The following is a 22,818-nucleotide window of genomic DNA, read 5'->3' on the forward strand; positions in this document are numbered from 1 at the left end:
TATCCTTATTTATTTCTTATTTATTTTTAGTTCTATTTATCTAGTACTGATAGGGGAAGATTGAGGTCCCTGACTAGTATGGTTTTATTATCTATTTTCTCCTTAAGCTCCTTTAGTTTCTTCTTTAGAAATCTGGATGCTATACCATTTGGTACATAAATGTTTAGTACTGAAATTACTTCATTGTTTATAGTACCTTTTAGCAAGATGTAATTTCCTTTCTTATCTCTTTTAACCAGATCAGTTTTTACTTTAGCTTTGTCTACTATTATGATTGCTACCCCTGCTTTTTTTACTTTAGATGACACACAATAAATTCTGCTCCAGTCTTATACCTTTAATCGGTGTGTGTGTCACCCTGCCTCAAATGTGTTTCGTCTAAACAGCATATAGTAGGATTCTGGTTTATAAACCACTCTGCTATCTGCTTCTGTTTTATGGGTGAATTGATCTCATTCATATTCTGAGTTATGATTACTAACTGTGTATTGCCCTCCATCTTATTTTCCCCTTTTAATCCTGCTCTATTCCCTTTCATTCCATTCCTCCTCACCAGTGTTTTACTTTTTATCACCACCACTCCACTTGCCCCTCCTTCCAATTACCTCCCCCTTCCCTTGTCTTATTCCCTTTCTACTTCTCTGTAGGTACCCCAATGGGTATATGTGTTTATCCCTCTCTGAGTCAATGAGAGTAAAGTTTAAGCATTGCCCTTAATTATCCTTATCCTCTCCTCTCCATAATGATTGTTCACACCTCTTTATGCTATATAATTTATCCCATTCTATCTCTCCCTTCCCTTTTCTCTCATTGCAATCCTCTTTTTCACCCCTTTATTTTTTACATATCGTATCATATACATACATATATCACAGACATATCATTTCTTTTACATATACATCATATCATCATAAGGAGCTTATTTCCCCACCCTCTTTCTAAGTATATTCCTTCTATCTTCTCTACTACTAAGAGTAAGTGTTGAGAGTTACAGATATCCTCTTTCCATGTAGAAATACAAACAATTTGACTTTAGTGAGTCCCTTAAATTTTCTTTCTTATTTATATTTTTAGGCTTCTCTTGAGTCTTATGTTTGGAATTCAAAAATGTTTGTTTAAGTCTCTCTTATTCCTCAAGAATGCTTGGAAATCTTCTATCTTCTTGAATATCCACTCTTTTTTTCCCTGAAAGATAATACTCAGTTTTCCTGGATTGGTGACTTTGGGTTGTAAACCTAGATCTTTTGCTTCCTGAATATTATATTCCATGACTTCTGATCCTTAAATGTAGAAGCTGCTAGATTCTTTGTGAACCCGATTGTAGCTCCGTGGTATTTGATTTTTTCTTTCTGTGTGCCTGCAGTATTTTCTCCTTGGCTTGGGTGGGTGGGTGGGTGGCTCCTGAATTTAGCTATTATATTCCTGGAAGTTGTCATTTGAGAATTTCATTCTGGAGGTGATCTGTGAAATCTTCCAATTTCAATTTTATTTTCTTGTTTGAGGATATATGGGCAATTTTGTTTCATAATTTCTTGTATCATGAGCCCAAGCTTTTTTTTTCCCCTTTATTTTCCCATGGCTTTCAGGTAGTCAAATAATTCTTAAATTGTCTCTCCTGAAACTATTTTCCAGGTCAGTTGTTTTTTTCAATAAAAAAACTTCATGTTTTCTTCTGTTTTTTTTTTTAATTATTCTTTTGATTTTGTTTTATTGTTTCTTGATTTCTCATTAAAACATTAGTTTCTAGTTGCTCAATTCTGATTTTTAAGACCTGATTTTCCTCTGTCAGCTTTTGGATGTCCTTTTTCATTTGGCCCATTTTGTTTTGCATTGCTTTTATTGCTCTTTCCCACTTTTCCTCTGCCTCTCTTAATTGGTTTTTGAAGTCTTTTTTGAGCTCTTCCAGAATCTGTGTCCAATCCATATTTTTCTTTTGGACTTTGCATGTGCTTGCTTTGCTTTCACTGTCTTCTTCTGTGTCTGTACCTTGCTCTTTGTCTCCATAAAAATTCTTTAGAGTTAGGTGTGGTTTGTTGTTGTTGTTGTTGTTGTTGTTTGCTCATTCCCTACCTTTTTATAGGTAGGCTCTGTTTTCTAGGTGGTTATGGTACCCTCTTAAATTTCAGTCCTTCCTTGATGCTACCCTTAGCTTTTTTTCCTGGGTTTCTACCAGTTTCAGTTCTTCCACGATGGTATGATTGCCTGATGGCTAAGAGCTCTGAGAGCCACCTCCCAGTGTGGATTCAATTAATTAACCCTTGAGATGCTTATAGCTTAAAGATTTGCCTCAAGCTTGGCTATAAGCTTTTGGTCTTATTCTGAGCTTGATCAGGTCAGGAACTGCTCAAATTCTAGCCTTAGGCTTAGATGTAAGTTTTTGTTCTTACTGTGTACTTGTTCCAATTAGACACATAGTTGATTACCCTATCCTGGTGTTCTACCCTGAGCTTTCGGCAGAAAGATCCAGCCCAACCCCCACTTTGGGTCTTCCAAATTTGGATCTATGTCCTTGCCACAGGACCAGACTGGGACTCCTGGCTTTGCTCTGAGGCCACACAGATCTGGGAACTTCAGCACAGGCTGCCCTGGGCTGGGATTCTGGATTACACCACACGTTTAGAATTTGCCCAGAGAGGGTCTCAGGGTCTGAATGCTGGATTAGATTCTGAACTTGAGACAGCAGATGTGGAGTGGGAAGGTCTGGCTTGATCTTGGCTTGCTTTATACTCCTTGCTATAGCCCCATGCTGACTGTGTTCCCCTTTATCCCTGTGATCTGGATGTTCTCTGCCTACCTTTTGGGTTTTTCTTTTCTTGAAAGTTGTTTCACTCTGTCTCCTTGTTAGCTCTTTTACTCCTATATTTGTTTTGTGTCTTTATTTAATATTGGTTGGAGAGGATTCTAATAACAACTCTGAGCTTTTCTGCTTTTCTCTGCCATATCGGCTCTGCTCCCAGAAGTCTCTGCCATAGTTTTCTTCCTCCTTTCTTTCACCCATTCCTCCCACCAGCTCATGGCAGCTTGCTTGGGCTACCATCTCAGACTTCTAGTTTGTTTACTTGGGCTATTGCTGACTTCTCTGACAGGATCCCTCTTTCAGTGTCCCTAAGTTTGGCTATCTTTCAGTACAATTCTTGGGTGAATAGAAATAGAGGAGCGTATTGATATTTTTCTTTGGATTTCTTGGTCCTTATTCTACCTGGTTCACTTTCTAGATCATTTCTGAAATAAAAAGAGAAGAGCTCCTAAATGACCTTTCCCTAATCTATTTTAAAAAAAATCTATAATGGTCCTTATTCCCAGAACATTTTGAGAACTCCACAGCTGTTAATCAATCAAAAAATAAGTCTTTGTTAAGTGGTTACTATGGGCTAGACTGGGCTAAGCACTGATCCAAAGATAAAAACAATATAACACTCAATAAGGAAAAGGAACAGTCACTGTGACAATATTTTGTTATTTTAGAATAATTTTAGGGCACAATAATAGTAATTTAAGAAAATATGCAATTTGAATATCATCTATTGATCATCATTATCTATCCATCTATCTATCTATCTATCTATCTATCTATCTATCTATCTATCTATCTATCTATCTATCTATCTATCATTTATCTATTCATCTTCCATCTATCTGCCGAATAGGAGAGCTAGAAATAGTCTTATCTACAAAAAAAGTGCAACGGTTAACTTTCTTCAAAGAACTGTACTTGAAAAAGTGCCTGTGGTACTTAAGCAAAATTTTCTTTATTATCCCTTTTACCATGTGGTACCCTACTAATAGCAACCTGGGATGCCCGATCTGTACAATGATGTGGGAGTGTTTTATGTGTCTCTCAAAATGATGCTCCATCTGGAGTCAAATTTTTGCAAAATGTTCCCAGCATCCATCCATCATGAGTCCTCACCTCATTTATGTAGGAGTGTGTTTATATGTGTGTTTTCTTTTAAATGTATCACCATATTGTGGAAAATTTTTTTAAAACAGGGCTGAAGTTCTCTGTGTTCCTTAAAGGTCTATCCAAACTCTTTTTAACCCTTTTGCTCCTTTTCCCCAATTTGCACTTTCTCTTCCCGCCCTCCAAACCCGTTTGGTACTAGACAATTCCACGTGTCTGTCCTGAGTCCAGGCAGAGGATAGTGTTTTCCAAGTTTAGAAAAGAAAGAATATAAGAAAAAAATAGAATTGTACCTTTAAGAACCTCCTTTCCATTTTACTCTATGTTTACATAACAGAGGGGACGATTCCAATGCTGAGATCACATAGGGGAGGCTGTTCCTTTTCTTTCTTTTTTCCTTTTTTTGGGGGTACGAGGTGGGGGTAGGGGAGGCCTGGGGGTGACCGGTGAGGCGTTCGCTGCCCCACGTGCTCCGGAAGGGGGAGTCCAGGCTTCTTGGAGTCGCGCTCCGGGTTGCACTTTTATTCGGGGGGCGGGCTCGGAGCGGCTACCTCTGGCCAGAGGCGGGGGTGGCTCCGCCGAGTCTCTGGTCGCTCCTCCCTCGCCCGCCTGCCCGCCTGTCTTCGCTCCTCTGCTGCGCTCCTCCTCTGGCTGACTAGTCGCTCGTCGTCCCAGTGCCTCGGCCCCATCTCTCCAGGACTGTCGCTTGGCTTCGCGTTGAGGCCGCCTCTGGAGGAGCGCGGGGTTGGTCCGAAGTCCCAGCGGTGCGGGCGGGGAGCCCGGGAGTCAAGACGGAGCCGCTTGGGGACTGGCCGCCCCGCGGCCCCCTCGCCGCCGTCCCCTTCCCCAGTTCCCTGGTCCCCTTCTCCGTATGGGATTGTAGCCGCGGCGCGGATCCGGCGGGGATCGCGGAGGAGGAGGCTGCGGCTCCCGCGGGGCCGGAGCCGCTGGAGCCCGCAGAGGACGAAGACCAGGAGGACGAGGAGGGAGCCGACCGCGGTTCCATGTTTGCCCCCGGCCCGGAGGACCCATGCGCTCCCGGCAAAGAGCCGCGGAAATACGGGGAGCTCGTGGTGCTGGGGTGAGTGAGGGTTCCTGAACGCCCCAGGACGGGGAGGTCGGGGTCTACCCCCCCTCACTCCCACCCGGCGATCCCCGTGGGAGGTAGTGTTAGTCGGTCGGCCAGAGGTATTTATTTAGCGCCTGCTGAATGCTGAGCTCTGTGCTGAGCACTAGGGATACAAAGAAAGCCAGAAGACTATCTGCCCTCCGGTTGCTCCCAGTCCAAGGAGCAGACGGAGTGCAGGCAACTGCGTGCAAATGAGCTGCATGCAGGAGGGAGTAGAGAGACCCACCGAGGGGGAGGAACGAGAATTAGGGGGCCGAGGAGGGGGTCGGGAAAGGCTTCTTGTGGCAGATAGGACAGCTGGGGCCATTGTGGGGCAAGAAGGAAAGGTAAAAGATACCGGTGTGTATATGTGTGTTACATTCGTGGGAGCCTCTTTCCAAGCTCCGGAAAGTGGGTGTTGCGGGGAGAAGGAAGTGGTGTGGGAACTTATACCTTGTTCCTGGGCCTCTCGGACCGCTGTTGGAGTGAGGGGTTGGGGGAGGGGGAGCGGGAGCTGCTGCTTCTCCATCTAATTTCGGAACCTAAAATTTCTCCCTCCTCTAGCTCTTCTTCCTCTTTTCTTTTCCTTTCCTCCTTCCTCATTCGTCTTTCCCCCTTTTCCTTCCTCTTTTTCCCCTACCCCGCTTCGTATTTCTTTCCCCCTCGGCTTTCTCCTACTCTTCCTCCTTCTTTTCCCCTCCTCCTTTCAGCCCTCCTTCCTTTTCCCCCCTTCTTCCACTTCTCCCACTTCTCCCCTCCTTTTCCTCCACTCGTCTTTCTCCTCTTCTTTGGAATGGAGAAGTCTGGGGAAGTTCAAGTGAGGATGTTTCGGAGGGGGAGGGTGGGATAAAGTTACTGTGAATCGCTAAAGGATCAGGTACATGGTTGGACGAATTGTAACGATGTAGAGGGATGTGGGGAGGCTGTGACTGAATGAGGTTACTGTGACTTGCTGGAGGACGAGGTTCAAGGGCTAGAGGATTAGTAACTATGTGTCTTGGAGGCGGGGGGCGGTGCGGGCAGTTCGGAATAAGGTTACGGTGAATCTAGAGGACCAGGTTCTAGGGCTGGAGGATTAGTAGATAAGTCGTGATGTAACTTTGGTGGGGGTTGGGAGATGAAGTCCCTTTTATGCATATCCCAGATCCGCGGTCGGGGAAGTAGAGTGTATGCGGTATATTGAGGGTAATTGGAGGAACGGCTTTGGGAGGGGCTGTGGGGGGAGGGGCAGGATTCGTGTTCCCAAGAGAAAACGAAGCCTTTGGTTTTTTTTTTCCTTTGGAGCTGGTGGACTCAGCACTGTCATCCTCTCTGCAATGATGGTGTTTTTGTTTGTTTGTTTGTTTGTTTTTAAATTTAGTTGGCTTAGACAGATGCTGAGACTTTTTAGGACTAGTACTAATTTGCAACTCAAGTTGGGAAGCAGCAGGCAATTACTTTTTTATATTATGTTGACGGGAGTGGCTACAGTCTGAAGAAGGCCCCGTGGTGAACTGTCTGAAGCAAACCCGTTGTCCTGCCCTGTGAACTTCTTCCCATTGGAGTTCACTAGTGCTCTGGTTTCAGGAGTCAGGAATGGTCTCCGTCTTGATTTGTGGGGTCCTAGACAGGGTCGGTCTCCTGAGTGGAAGGTTGGTTGTGTTCTTTGACACTAGAGTTGCATCTTGGGAAAGGCTGTCTCTCCCGAAAGGGATTCTCCCCCTTAGCCAGGGAGAGACAGTTCTCAAGACTGGTAGGCATCAAAGATGCTGACAGAGTTCTGTTCTCTCCCCGTGAAGACCACGTTTCGAATATTTATAATAATTATCTATAATATTAAACTGCAGCAATTAGAGACTTCATTTTATCTATTCACTGTTTTCTTGTGACATTTCTCATCATTTATTTATTTGTTGCCATTATTTATCCTTATTAAAGGGCTGTAGGTTACAGGGGGTTATTTTGGGAGAGAAAAGATAATTTCAATTTGGAAAAAATAGAATTTGGGTTAGGTTCTAAGAGTGGGAATGTTTATATTCTTATTTGGATATAGAGTTCTGAGTTTTCTTTTTCAGTTAAAATAGTATGAAAGAGGAAACATTTTTTTAGGACATCCTAGATACTGGTGAGGAAAAGATACATCAAAATATTAGACTTCTGATTTGAATATCAAAAAAGTTCAATTACTCTACAGAAGTAATATGTCTATATGCATTAAGATTTGCTGAGCTCTATATTATCTTATTTGATCCTCACTGTATCCATGTGAGAGAAGTAGCAGACATTATTAGATCTGTTTTACATTTGAGAAAATTGAGGTTTTGAAGTTATGTGAAACTTTATCATGTTTAGACAACTACTTACTTCATATTCAGAGATGACCCTTGCTTTCTGTATGCAATCTTCATTTTGTAGCTGAGCTTTTTAAAGCATTGCTTAAAATACAATTTTTTTTACAAAAACATCAGAACTTAAATGAGAGAAACATATATGATGGGTTTCTAGACAAGTTACAACTCAATATTTTCAAGTCCTTACTTTTTCCACCTCTTGTTCTTGGAATGTTGTTAATAATAACCATTTTTAGACAGTTAAATTTTCAAGATGAGTATTTTCCTTTATTGCAAAAGATTAATTGCATTAAAAATGCTGTGAATGGTAGAAATATGGAAAATGATAAGGAAGCATGAAATCCTGATTTTGAACCACTTAATGCATTTTAGTGGTGGTTAGTAATATTTATATGACTGCTTTCAAAGTAAGCTTAACTTAACCTCTTGGGAAATATTTTTCAGAATTCTTTAAAAATGTTTTTTTTGTTGTTGTGGTTGAGGAAATGATGAAATGTTTAAAAGAAACATGAAGTATTTATATGAAGAAGATTTTATTTTGTGTGGTATGGTATGTTTAATACTCAAATAGGCTGCCCATTGGTTATTTGTTTATATTATCAGAACATGTATTGGCATTGTGTACAAGGTAATGACCAGAAGCAATGAAAAAATATAATACAGCATGTCATTTAAAGTCTGCCTTAATTTCTGCAACTACAAAATAAGGATACTACCATCTACCTACCAGTGTTTTTTTTGAGTTCAAATGAGATAATACAGTGCTTGGCACATATTAGTACTTACTTCCTAATCTAAATTTAAGTTCTAGTAATTCCCACACTTTGGTCATAGTACTGCCTTTTTGGTGAAAACAGAACAAATTGAAAATCCTTTTCACTTTATGTATTTGTTCATTAAGAAAATAAAGATCTCTTTTCAGTTGCCCAAAGAAAACCAACCCACTTCCTGTGGCATGTCTCATATTACTTCCTTTTTTAAAAGACTCAGAATCCCTATCATCTTCAGGATAAAATGTACATCCCTTAGCTTGATATTTAAAGCAATAAAACCTGCTCCAATATGGCTTCATTCTACCTTTTCAACAATATCTCAAAGTACTCTCCTGCATGTATGTACCAAATTGGACTGGTAGCTGCCCCTCAAACTCAAGAATGGCATTTTTCTGCCATTTTTGTAGGAAGATCCTCTTCCCTACTCCCAACTTCCCAATTCAGTGAATATACTTTCTTTTCCTTCATCTCTATCTTTTGGAATCTTTGGAGTCCATTTTACCTTTGTCTTCTGCCAAGTACTTATCTTTACAGTTTGTGTTTTGCTCTTAAATTTACCTGGAACATTTTGACCTCTCTTGCTGGTCATTCTCTACCTTGCACTGTATTTACATATAGCATAAGTTAGGTCTACCTAAAAGAATGTTAGCACCTTGAGGATAAGGGTAAGGACCTCCCCCCACCTCCTTAATAATTCCCAGTGTGTAACAATGCTTTGAATACAGTAGCTCTCAACATGTTTTCTGCATTAAGTTGAATTGAATTTTTATTGTTGACTAAGTTATGGCTGAGCCTTAAAAAATTGTTAGTAATTTTGAACTTTCAAAACTCTTAATTCTTTTAATGCACGTGATTTTATGTTCTTTTGCTTCTTTTTTTTTAAACCCTCACTTTCCATCTTAGAAACAATTCTGTGTATTGGTTCTAAGGCAGTGGAATGGTAAGGGGTAGGTAAGGGGGAGGAGGGAAGTGACTTTCCCAGGGTCATACAGCTAGTGATATTGAGTTAGAAGACTATCTATTCCAGGTATTTGGACACTTCCCCTACTGGTAGGGGCTAATGAAAACTATGTTTGAAGGGGCACAAAAGGCTGCTAAAATGAGCAGTGTGGAGTGCTTAGAGTTTGGTTAGCTATTCAAAGTCACTAATCCACAACATCCCCCAGCCATCACCAGTCATTTTGACCTTTATCTTGCCACTAGAGCTAAATAGATAACTCTGGAAGAGAGAGTGAGGATGATAACACTATGTAATTCTGCCTCATTTAAATCCAATTTATTCATGAGTCCGAAGACCACACCTGTGATACCAGTTTGATTCTCTTCAAGTACTAAGGACAACACCTGACCAACCCATTTTCAGCTGTTGCCCAAGAGGTAATATCATTTAATGGAATTAGGTGCCTCAAAGAACAAGGAATAGTTGAAATTAAAACAGACTCCTTCATAAACCCCCCTCCCTAACAAGCTAACATTTTTCATTTTTTTATGTTCTTAAAATTACACTTATAAAAGCCCATCACCCACCCTCTCTCCACAGAGGACTTTTCATCCTACTTTTTGAAGCCATCTCTTTGTAGTTCTCTCTTGTCCCCTAGTTTCATACCTTAAAACTCTTCTGAACCAGCCCCTATTTCTTCATCCTTTTGTTCTTAATCCCATGTCTCCTTTGTCTTGGATCATTCCATTACTCATTTCTCCCTTTTTGTTCTGTGGTTTTTCAGTAGGGTCTGACTCCTTGAGACCCCATCGGGGTTGTACTTGGCAAAGATACTGGAGTAGTTTGCCATTTCCTTCTCCAATTAATTTTATTAATTTCAATTTCTTTTCCAGCCCATATTATTTTATTTTATTTTTAATTAAAAATTGTATTTCAAATTTTACAAAACCAACAAAATAAGCATTTCTACATACCAAGAAAAAGATAGTACACAAATGAAATCACACATCTCCTATATGGTTATCTTACTTTTCTTCATATCTACAAAATTAAGCAGGATCACTAATGTCGCTGTCCTTTCCCACCCTCTCTGTATCACAAAAGGTATCTTCCAGCAGCCAACATGTACATATCAATTAAGTCTTTCATATTTCACTTTTCTGTTCACTTTCTGGAGGTAACATTTACAGTTTATTCTTGCAGAATTAATTCTGTGGCTGTGCATACTGCTCTCTTGATTCTACTCATTTCACTTGTTCATTATCTTGTGTAGTTCTTTCCAAGTGTTTTTTTTTTTAATCAAGTCTGTTCATCATTTCTTATGGAGCAGTAGTATTCCATCACAGTCATATACCACAATTTGTTCAGGTATTTCCCAATTGATGGGCATCCCTTCAGTTTCCAGTTCTTTGCCACTTCAAAGAGAGCTGCTATAAATATTTTGGAACATATGGGTTCTTTTCTTCTTTCTCTGATCTCCTTGGGAATAACAGATCCAGTAATAGTATTGCTAATTCCAAGGATATACCCAGTTTCAGAATTCTAGGTATAATTCCAAATTGCTCTTTAGAATGTTTGGATCAGTTCACAGCTCCACCAGTAGTACATTAATGTGTCTGTTTTCCCACATCTCCTTCAACATTTGGCATTTTGCCCTTTTGTCATTTTAAGCCAGTCTGATGGGTGTGAAGTGATATCTCAGAATTGTTTTGGTTTTCATTTCTCTAATCAGTAGTGATTTAGAGCATTTTTTCATATACCTATATAAGACTTTTTAGTTTCCTCATTGGAAAATTGTCCATTCATATCTTTTACCCATTTACCAATTGGGGGAGAGCTGTTATTCGTATAAATTTGGCAAAGTTCTCTAAATGTCTTAGATATGAGACCTCTATTTTATAGGCTGCCTATAAAACTTTTGCCCCAATTTTCTGCTCCAGTTCATTTTACATGATGAGGAAATTGAGGCAGACAAGTTTAAGCGACTTGCTCAGGGTCACTCAGCTAGGAAGTATCTGAGGCCAGAGTAAAATTCAGGAAGACGTATTCCTGATTCCAGACTTGGCACTGTATTCCACTTCACCACTTGTCTGCCTTTACCTCTCCCTTAATTTCTCCCTGTCTCCTGATTCCTTCCCCTGCCATAACTTCATCCGGTCTCTGTTAAGAGAATGAAATCATTAGTCTTCTGAAGTCATGATTGTTTAATGCATTGATTAAAATTCTTAAATCTTTCAGTGTCCTTTATAATATTGTAATCAGGATATAAATTGTTCTAGATCTACTCACTTCATTCTGTAGCAATTCGCCAAACTTGCAGGTTTCTCTGAAGTAATCTCTTTAGTTATTTTTTATTGCACATATAGTATTCAGTCTTATTTGTACTATGTAAAAGTTTCTTTGTCACTGTTTGCAACCATGACATTTGGGGTTTCTTTCAGGAGGTGTCTGGTGGATTCTTCCTATTTTATTTTGCTTTCTGATTTTAGTAAATCTAGGTAGTTTTAATTTATGATTTCTGGAACTACTGTATCTTAGGCTTTTTTTGCTATTATTTTCAAGGATGGTGATATTTAAATTATCTTTCCTTGCTTTATTTTCCAGGTCAGTCATTTTTTATATTTGATCTAGTTTTTATACATACAGCTATCTTTTTGACATTATCCAATTAGGGGTGCAGCACTTTTGCTATCTGAAAAATCCAAGTAAAGCTTTTGGGCCCTCCATTTATAACAGAAAAGAAGTTTTAATTTGCTTTTCTTTTTATAGGTTGTTTTTATAGTACTTCATATGCATTTATGAGTTAGTAAACTTTTGAAGTTATCTTTACATTTCTAGCTTTTTTAGATGATACAAATCTGTTGGTTTTTGTATTCTTTTTGCAAAAGAAATTGTGTATATTTTTGGCATTAAAAGATAAAATATGCTGATATTTTATACTTTACATATATTTTATGCATTTCTGAGTCTTAAACTTTTTCTGGTTTGTCTGCTGGCTTTCCCTGTTGTCTATGGTTTGTGCAGAACTTCCCCCAAATTCCCTTTTAATTTCTTTTGCTGACCTTGATATAAAACTGTGATGGGGAAAGTTGTAATGTTCTAATAGTTTTATAGTTTCTGTAGTTAATGACTTCTATTGGTCTATTTAAATGGATGCCATTGCTTGTATAAGACTTTCCATCTTCTGTCTTAAATTCTCCATTTTCCTTTCAGTTCTTTATTCCAAAGCTCTTATTTCACTTGCACAGTTCTATCTTTTATCTCTTGTTTAATTTCTTCCAAGTACTCTTTTAGACTTTGTGGCTAAACGATTTTTTTCTTGGAGTCTCTGCTGTTTTTTTTTTTAGTTCCTTTTTTATCTCTTGACCCTTAATATATCTTCATAATGTTCCCATGTCTTTTGTTGACCCATTTGGATTGTTGTGCGATGTTCAGTTTCCACCCGCTCCTGTACTCTTAGTCTATTTGGTCTTCATAATTTTCTGGATTCTTTCCTCATTTATGCCTCTTTTGGTATGACTGTGCTCAAAGTATGCTCTCCCCCCAGTTCTACAATCAAGGGTTCTGGCAATGATGTTCCATTCCCGGAGTCTTCCCACTTCTGATTATTGCCAGAGGCATATTCTACCTTTCCCTTATGTTCTCTGGACCTCTGTGTGAAACTTTAAAATTTATAAAGCACTTTCCTCACAACCCTATGAAGTAGGTAGTTGAAATATTCTCATTTTGTAGATGTGGAAACTAAGATTTCTCTTGATCTTTTATAATCAATGCTGACATACAAGCTGAAATGAAAGGTAACAAATATTATGGAACCTTCATCTGCTAAGACGACAAAAGACTACAAATGGAATCCCAAATTTTTGATATCCTATAAAGTCATCCTGTAAAAGATTTTGTTAACAAATATTCTGAGATGTGTAATATTCAGAGAGGCGTAATATTTTATTTTAACATAGTTAATCAGAAAGGTGAAGAATTTTTGCTCTTAGAGGAAATTTTGCCAATGTCCTGAGGAAAAAGAAAATAAACTGGTGAATTTATTAATTGGTTTTAGTTCTTAGATTCTGTCAGATGAACTAAATGAAAATGTCAGGATAAATTGTTAACATTGGGATTTGAAACTCAGCAAGTGAAAAATCACTGGTTTCTAGGAATCAATTTTCACAGAATCATAGAACAGAAATGAAAGGGACCTCAGAGTTCATCATATCCAATATCTGAATAAAATTCTCCTTTATAACATCCTCAACATGTGATCATTTGATTTTTGTTTAAAGGGAACATACTAGCACTCAAGGTCATTTCACTTTTGGCTAACTTTAATTATTAGAAAGTTTTTCCTCACATTCAGTGTACGTTTTTCCTTTTCACAATTTTCACCCATTGATCCTACTTAAAATCCCCTGGGTCCAAAAAAAAAAAAAAAAGAACAAGTTAAATCCCTTTTCTTTGAAGACTTCCTTTCTTCAGGGTGAACATACCCATTTCCTTCAATTGAAACTTCTGGCATGATTTGAGGCTGTTCACTATCCTGGTTGCTGTCTTCTGGATGTTCTTTCAAGATTACAAATCTTGAGATTATCACATATATCACAATCAGTTATCACTTCCTAAATTGGAAGTGGTGCCTAGAACTGAATTCAACACTTCAGATGTGGTCTGACCAGGATTGAGTATAGAATGCATATCACTTCCTTTGTTTTAGACATTGCATTGCTTAGTATAGGTAGATAAGCACTTAATAATTGCTTGGCACTTTGCTGAAGGCTAGGCATATTAATACAAACCTGATAGTCCCTATCCTCCAGGAATTTACATTCTAATGAGAGAATTCAGCCCTGGGGAATTCAACCTTGAGAGGGAGGGATGCTGGAATGGGGGAGGGGGAAGGAGATTTGAAGGATACCTTTGGCTAGTTGGTGAGTCAATCAGGGAGAAGTTGGAGTTGGAATTCATATAAAGGCCATGTCTAAGTGAGGTGAACATGGATGGGTTGTGAGCTTGTTAAATCCCCAGTGTTTTTGTTGTTGTTGTTTTTAAGTGGAACGATTTTTAAAATTCATTCTTCCCCCTCTTATATTTTTTGAAGTTGATTATTTGAGCCCATAAAAATTTCTATCTCTCTGTAAACTAAAACCAATAGACTGAAGGCAGATTTCATCTCAATATATGGAAAAATTATTCTTTATCTTGAGGAATTCTAACAGTGCTGACTAAAGATACAATTGAAATACTTTTGACAAGTTCCTCATCTTGAGAGGTGTTTAGTGGAGACTTAATAACTTCTTGGAAAGTTTATAGAGGGTTGAGGTTGCACTAGATGACCTTTAACATCCCTCCTCCACTCGATTCTTATGTGGATCAAATGAGTGCCTCCTTTGTGCAAATGAGTATATGAAAAAGCTCTGAAGAGTATAAATTCTGTTATTTTATAAACAGAAAATATTAATAATAGCTATGATTTACAGTCTCAAGTATCTATAATGAGTACAATATATTGGTTATAGGGCAAAATTCAATTTGCAAAGATACTCATTTACAAAGAGACCTTTTTATAATATAGATTCTATGGGAATAGCCATAATGTGGCTATCATAACAAAGATCTAGCCTATTTTTCTGGGATTATTGGACATATTTTATGTATTCATATGGCTTAAAAAAGTTCTTTTTAATTTTTGTAAAAAGAAGATGTTTATGAAAATTATTTGCTTATCACAAATTCTATTCTAATTTGTGCTCTGTAATGATGATATGAAGAATAGTTTGAATATGGTCCAAATATGGATGGGGAAAAGAAGAGCAAGGAAAAGAGGGACTATGTTCTAAGTTCTTTGGGAAATTTGTCCATAACTTTGTATCTATGGAATAGAAAAATAAATGTATAACTTCCAGCTTCAGTCTGTTTCTCTTTTAACAGTGCTAATTATTTTGGAAGTATAAAACTTGAAATTATTTCTTGTTTCTCAAAAATGGGATTGTGGGAAGTATTGAGAGTAGGAAATATGGATGGAGATATTTAAAACTTCCTTCTATGTTTACTTTCATTAGCAGTAAGCCTGCTGTTGAGTATTTCATTGATGTATCTACAGTAGCTTTGCAATCTAATAGATTAATATTATATGGAATTCTGCTTATTATGTCCTATGTAGTATAAAGTGTAAAATTAATGTCAGTAATCAAAATGTTATATTTTTAAGGAATTTATAAATCCTTTAGATTAATAAATTAATAAATCCCATTAGAAATCAAGGAATAAAGAAGATACAAAATAATGACCATGTGCCCATGGCTGATTAGCCATTTCAAAATCCCCGCTCACCACCACCATGCTCCCTGACAGGGCCAAAAAGAGATGGGACCCTTCACATCCTTGCCTAATACATAATGACAGGAAGTCAGTGGGCTCCTGGGAAATGTAGTTCTTTTTTTTAGGGTAACAAATTTTCAATTATACAAAAGCATTGGGTAGAATTTTATAAAATAAAATTTTTATATAAAAGGCATAACATACTCTTCTGGTGACAAAAGTGATTATTAGGTGACTTATTTTGAGAACAAAATCTTAGTGCCAAACACTGAATATCTTTGATTAGTAGTTTAGTGTTCCTTGGTCTTTAATTTGGCTTAAGAATTGTAGACTGTCATAAAAGGTGCAGTTATATGATTTACTAAAGTACAACTCTGTTTCATGGTAAATCTTCTTCCTTTTTTTCATCCTTATCTTTCCTCTTAGAATCAATACTAAGAATTGGCTGCAAGGCAAAAGAATGGTAAGGGCTAGATAATGGGGTTCAAGTGACTTTACACTTGGAAGTGTCTGAGACCCCATTTGAACCCAGTGACCTCTGGTCACTAGACTTGACTCTCAATCTACTGAGCCACCTAACTGCCCCATGGTAAATCTTCTTTTGGAATGAACCTTAAACTTTTAAAATTTATAAGCATGTTAAGGGAATAAAAATGCACAAATGAAATAAAAGACCCAGTCTCCTATATGGTTTTTGTATAGCATTTAAAAAAAGTAGAACCAAATGAATTAATAGCCAAACCAAATGAAGAAAATGCTTTTGTTCTATATAGTTTTTCTTCCTCCTAATCCCTTTCTTTCTTCTCTCATGTCACCCCTTCTCTCTCTCTCTCTCTCTCTCTCTCTCTCTCTCTCTCTCTCTCTCTCTCTCTCTCTCTCTCTCTCTCTCTCTCTCTCTCTTTCTCTTTCTCTTTTTCTCACACACACACAGTATGTATGGAATCAATGTTAATTGACTGACTCATTTTCTAGTACATAATATATATATATATATATGCACATAAGAATTTTGATCTTTCTATATTTTATCTTCTGCTTTTCATATGCTATTTTAAAACATTGTAATATTAAATTATATTAACATTCCATAATATATTCAGTATAGGTTGAATTATTTGTTTTTGCTAAGGTTTTTCTTTTCCATTTAAAAATTACTAAAATTATCTTTTATTCCCTGCCCCAAATAAATACTATTTAAGCTGAGTCATCTTTTTCACTGTTGCTGGTTCTATCATTTAGTGATTAGTTATTTTCCTACCAGTTTGTTTTCTAACTTGAGTCTAATAGTCTAGGACAGATGGGTATTTTGGTGTGTTTAAGCAGATACATCAGAAGGATTTTTGATAAAAAAATTCTTATACTTAAGACACAGTTAGCTTCTATTTCTAAATCTTTCTTTAAAATAGAGCAGGCGTGTCTTTCTACAATAGGTGTTAAGCTCTTTGCACATGTGGAATCAGAATTGACCCCACTTTGTCTTTCACAGCGTTTGATTAGGTGGTTGTGCAAATTTCTTCGCTAATTTAAATTTTCCACTGAATAGACTTTCTATTATTTTACAAAAAGTTTAGGATACCTGTTGATCATTCTCATAATTGAGTGTGAGTGTGTGTGTGTAAAGTGTTTTTTTTTTTTTAATACCCTGGATTTTCCTGATTGTGTTGTTTGCTGTCCAGCTTCAGTCTTGATTTCCTCTGCTTACTTTTGACAGACTGTTCCTAGCAGGTATAACAAACATTCTCCTGGTCAGTTCTTCAGTTCTATTGATCAGTCTGGCCGCTTATGTCTATTTGAACTTTAACATTGCCCACAATATGTAAAATCCATTTTAAATGAGTGGAGGTTGGTAGTCATAAAGAAACCTCTTTACAATCACATTAAAGAAGCCCTAGCAGATTCTAGTTCTTTTTTGGTGCTTACATAAGGAAACAAGTAGTAAGAATGACATGCTTGAGGTGTAAATAGTGGAGCTTTTTCTGCTAAAACTGAACCCTCCAAACATTTTGAAGACATTACTCATTTCAATTAATTATTTTTTAAAAATTGTGCAGAGGAGAACAGCTGTTATGTGGACCCATTGAATTTCTCTCTAGAAGAATATTATCTTACCTCATTAGTGACAAGCACACTTATAAAGCTTGGGACTTTTTTGTTTTTCTAGTTTAGTCTGGAAAGAGGGGCCTTTAAAGCAATTTTCCTCTGAAGTAAATGTCTTAAATTCTCAAGGTGCTAATAACACTATTTGTTGATTTATTCTTTCCTGACTTTTGATCTTCCAATTAGTATTGATTAAGGAAAAGCCCTTCACAATTTTCTTTTTACCAACAGAGAACTTGATAAAATTGGCTTAAAGATGACCCGTGCTTTCTTGGATTAACTAAAGAGATAAAATAACAGGCCAGGAGTGGTGTCTTGTATCTGCTAAGTGTTAAATTGTTTTAGATTTCAATTCTAAAGCTTTAGAAGAACTCATCTCATTGACCCTTCCTGGCATACTTAGCTTTATATAATACAATTTCCTACACCTCTTTCAATATGAACATTTTTGTATACTCTGGAAGGTAGAACAATGCCAGGCTTAAAAAAAAAACAATGATTTTTTTTCACTTTAGTGAACTTGGCAAACATTAACAACTGTGAGCATATCTCTATACGAAGAAAAACAAAAAGGAGACTGTAAGAAACCATGAGTCCACTATGAACAGTTGTTTTTAAATGAGAAGGAATAAAAAAACAAACAAAAATTAAAGATGGAGAAATCACTAGAAGTAAAATAGAGCTTTTCAAAAAACAGCAATAAATGCTGATTGGGTCAAAAATAGGACTGTAAAATATAATTCAATCAGAAAGTTCTGATAATGTAATAAAGTACCCAAGGGTGAAATTTGAGTGGCTTATACATATTAGCAAGACTTAAATTAAATTACAGTTTTGTAATGACTATCTGCCTATGAACTGCTATTAAAATGTTTTTTTCAAATATTTTTCCCCTCCCTGGCAGTAGGAAAAAGATGCTAATCTTTGTTATGACAGTAACTTTTATATGCAAAGATTGGGAACTATACTTTAGATTTTTTTAGCTGGAAATGTTATTTAAGCTAATCAGGGATGTTAACTTCATTGTCTTTGATAACTGAAAATGGTATATACTCATCTACTCAAATAGATCTATTATTTTTTTCCATTTCGGAATTTCCCTCCAAGATACAGATTGAAACCCATCTGTATCTGCCTATTATGTGCAACTATTGACTCCCATAAGTTCACCACAGGGGTCCACTGAATATGATGGAAACTTTCCTTAATTTCTGACAAAAGGACCCTGAGGGAGCACTTAGGAAGTCTACCCGTTATTCCTGGCCCACACCCTATGACCAACCCATCCTTTTTTCCTTATATCAAAATAGCTTGCATCTATATCATGTTTTAAGACTTGAAAAGCATTTTACATGTTATCTCATTTGGTCCTCATAGCAATGCTGAGAAGTAGGAATTATTGTATTCCCCATTTTATAGATGAGAAAACTGAGGCCAAAAGTTAAATGACTTGCTCATGGTCATACAGCTAGTAAAGATTTGAGGTAAGATTTGAACTCAAGTCTTCCTTACTCCAAGTCTGTGCTACCTTATACAAGTCCTTGATGACATCTTGTACTTCTGTTATTTCGAGTTCCTCTTGGTTTTTTATTAGTGTCTTCATATTCAGCATGCATGTTTCCATTACCAGTCAGTCAACAAGTATTTTTTATTCACTTTTAAATTTTGGGATAAACTCTTATATTACAAATCAATAGCAAACATTAGTAAAATGTTGGATTTAAAAAAATGGGCCTTTGCTTTCTTAGAAGGGTTGAGGTCAATAAAGTTTTGCTTTTTCTCAAGGGTTCATCCAAATGCACATTGTTAGTCGGGCAGTAGCCATTCTTTGTCCTTTGTGCAGATGGCCTTTGCTATATGGAGGGTCAGCTTGAACTTTCCAGGAGCCTCTTCAGTTTTCAGGGACTTGATACAATTAGCCTAATTTTAACCACAAATGGAGCATCTCTAGCACCTCATTATACTCAATTATATGTAGGGAATCTTTCTTCATTTTGGCTGCAGTGCTAAATTTCCATCAAAGTGGAGAATACTTTTAATGAGCTGTACATATCCCTGTTTTATTCCTCACCTGATGTTTATGATGAGATATCTTGCTAAGAATCCTGAAAGATTTGTATATATGGAGGGGAGACATCTAGCAAAAGAGCCCACAAGATGACCTTTTACTCTATTGAATCAAATGCTTTCTTTTTTTTTTTGGTAATCAACAAAGAGAAAGCACAATGGAATCTTACATTTTCTACATCTTTCGTTTTGTTGTGAAATGGTAAAGATGTCCACTGTTGAAGACTGTTTAGTAAAAAAAAAAAAGCCTGCTTATTTCCTGCTACTGCTTTCAACAAGATGTCCTCAATTTGTATATAGATAACACTCAAAAATATTTTTATAGGTGGCAGGGTAGGCATGTTGACTTGATAGTTACGGATATTTTCTCAGTTGAATTTTTCAGTAATAAGAACTGAAAATATAAGAAGATACCAAATGCAACTTAGCTAGATTAGCTAACCTATTTTTTTTTTTCCATGAGTAATTTTAGGTTTTGAAAAAGTAAGAGAAGATCGAAAAGGACCAAGAAGTTCTTTTGGCCTTTCAGTTACCTTCGCTCAGATGAATTAAATTTCGGAAAATAGATACCAGCTTCCTTAAAAGGGGGGCCTGTCAGGACTCCCTTTAAACTCTGCTCCTAATGTATCTTCCTCTGATCTAGTCAGATTTCTCCAGCTTTTTTTCTCACCAGACCTGTTATCATAGTTTTTCAATTTCGGTTTTTAAGAAAACCCTTTTCTCTGTCAAGAACAGTTGAACCACCACATTTGAACTGTTAACACTGAAGTCTTGGGTCAGCTTATGGAGGAAGTAGAAATGTCACGGAAGAAAAAAGTAACAGGAAGAGCAGCTAGCTTGCTTGGGCCAAGCATACAGAGAGGATGTTGAGCTGGAAGGGACAGACTTTTAGGGTGTTCTGAGATCAGTTTTCTATGTGCTTGAAAGAGGAAAGGGTACCTAAGAACATGGGGAAAAATGTAAACCCTTATTTTATTATACCAAAAAGGAGATTAGGATCTGTGTGCTTACTTTCTTTCCTATCTAAAATATTTATGGGGATTCATGCAATGAGTGAGGGAATTAGAAGTGAATGGGCAGGCTTTTGCAAGGGATATTCCACTGTAGGCCACAGTTTATTTGTTGACCATTTAAAGCATCTGATTTGGTAGAGCGATGTGTCTCCCACGTCTCTCAGAATTAAACAAAGTTCCTTGAAAATATAACTTGAGATTATCTTGACAACTCTGAGCATTCAAATAGGGATTGGTGTACATGATGATGAATTGGGCTTAAAATGGAATTGAGTGGGCTGACATTTCTTTTAGAAAATTGTAAAATTCTTTTAATGATTCCAATCCTCTTTAAACAAAGGTCCATCTTTTTATTTCTATTATTCTGTTGGAATTGTGGCATGGCAACAGGTCAGAAAACATGGCCACTAAAGAATTGGAACTGAAGATTGTATAAAGGGCAATATTAGAAGTGTCTGGTCAGCCAGTTGTTGTTTGTCCATCTGAAAATAAAAGAATACCAGTAACTGCTGGTGTTCCCCTAAGTTTTCTTAGTCCTTCTTCCCTACCATCCACTCTCTCTTGGCAACCTCACCCTCTGAGTTTAACATTATCATCTCTATGTAAACAATTTTATATATGAATACCTGTGTATAGGTAGATGTATATATTTCTGTCCCTTTGGCCCCATTCTCCACTCTGAGCTTCCATTTTGTAATTAATTATCGATTTTTTTATTGAACTTTTAAAGTAGATGTCCTAGTTATTTTAAATTTATTCTTTAAAAAACTAAACTTATCTTCCCTTCAAAACTTTGCCTCTTCTGAAGTTTTCTTTTTCTTTCAAAGGCACCTCTATCCTTACAGTATTTCAGGTTTGTAAACTCTTTTATCATTTAAAGCCTTGCAATTTGGCTTCAAACTCTTTTCAACCTCATTGGATTTTATTCCCCTGCTTACATTTGATAAGTCAGGCAAACTACTTTTCTCTCTATTAGTCATTCATGACACTCAATTTCCTATCTTCCATTTTCGTTCCTTTGGACTCTATTGTTCTCCATGTCTGGAATGCTCTCCCTCATTTGCCCTCAAGGACTTGTTTTCCTTTTTTAAGATATAGCTCAGCTGCCTTTTTCTCCTTGAAGCCTTGCTAGAATCTGTTCCCTACCCCAGTATGTACTAGTGACTTCTCGCCCAAACTATCTTAATTTTAACTACATTTTATATAGATATATTTATTTACTTCTTATTTATGCTCTGTGTATTTATATGTGTGCTTGTTGTCTCCTCATTAGAACTCTTAAGGAGGGATTGTTTCATTCTTTGTCTTTGTACCTCCAGCACCTAGAAGAGTGCCTGGCACACTGTGTTTAATAAATATTTGTTGATTTACTGATTTTCTTGATTTTTAGGGACATTTAAAAAAATCATAGATCTGAATACTTTTAATAGTAAACTTATTGTAGTTCTTGATCACAACTCATGTATTGGGGGGAAGGGAATAAGCATTTATTAAGCATCTATTCTGTCAGGCACTGTGCTAATAAGCAATTTACAAATGCTTCTGATCCTTATAAAACTTTGGGAAGCATTTTAAAGTTGACAAAATTGAGGTAGACAAAAGTTAAGTGACTTTTCCAGGTTTATACAATAAGTCTGAAACTGGATTTGAACTTGGGTTCTCCCAACATGAGATCCATTTATGTACTCTGCCACTTAATAACCTATTAGTAGATTAATGTAACAAATGTCTGAGGTGTTAGGAACTAATTTAGCACACTTTAATAAAATTCTGCCTTTAAACTTCTTTTTTTACATATTAAAAACAGCAGATGCAGTTACATGATTTTTTCAAGTGAATTTCTGGGATTTGAGAACTTCGAGTTGTTTCTCACAGTCAGCTTCCACCATGTGAGACTGGAAGGGGGAAGAGAGAGAAGCAGATGTGCTAAAAAGTTTTATATCTTTTATCAGAATTAAGCCTTTCATTGGAGCTCTGAATTACACATTCTTTCACAACAATTAAACACATCTCTCTCCCTTTTTAACGAAATTATTTCATTTCTTAATTAATTACTCTTGGCCGAAGTCACATAGGCCAAGAAAACCAGTTAAATGTAGTGGGGTAGTTTTTTTTTTCTTCAAGAATATTACAGTTCTAAAAGCAACGCTTAAAGAAAAACATCCTTCTCTTTAAAAGGTAAGCTTTATAGCTATGCTTTCTTTTGGTTCAGTTCAAGATGGGTTCCCAATCTATCTAAAATATATTAGAATAATCATAGTGCCTCTTGATGTGTTT

At 36.9% G+C, this 22,818-nt stretch overlaps 1 protein-coding gene and 1 pseudogene across 2 annotated transcripts in view; one reads left to right on the top strand and one right to left on the bottom strand.

The window, feature by feature from the left end:
* Window positions 1-4,907, bottom strand: part of LOC100616895 (proteasome subunit alpha type-3-like) — a 168,167-nt pseudogene extending 163,260 nt beyond the window's left edge.
* The window catches only part of PELI2 (pellino E3 ubiquitin protein ligase family member 2), a 130,447-nt gene continuing 111,948 nt past the window's right edge, over window positions 4,320-22,818 (top strand). The window contains exon 1 of one of the 2 annotated variants that reach the window (XM_007472936.2): window positions 4,320-4,982. In XM_007472936.2, the coding sequence (XP_007472998.2) occupies window positions 4,906-4,982 (77 nt within the window). In that variant the 5' untranslated portion in view covers window positions 4,320-4,905. The remainder of the gene's footprint in view (window positions 4,983-22,818) is intronic. The other variant, XM_056810797.1, reaches the window with a different exon arrangement.

This window comes from Monodelphis domestica, chromosome 1 (assembly GCF_027887165.1).
Source record: "Monodelphis domestica isolate mMonDom1 chromosome 1, mMonDom1.pri, whole genome shotgun sequence".
Classification (NCBI taxonomy): Eukaryota; Metazoa; Chordata; class Mammalia; order Didelphimorphia; family Didelphidae; genus Monodelphis; species Monodelphis domestica.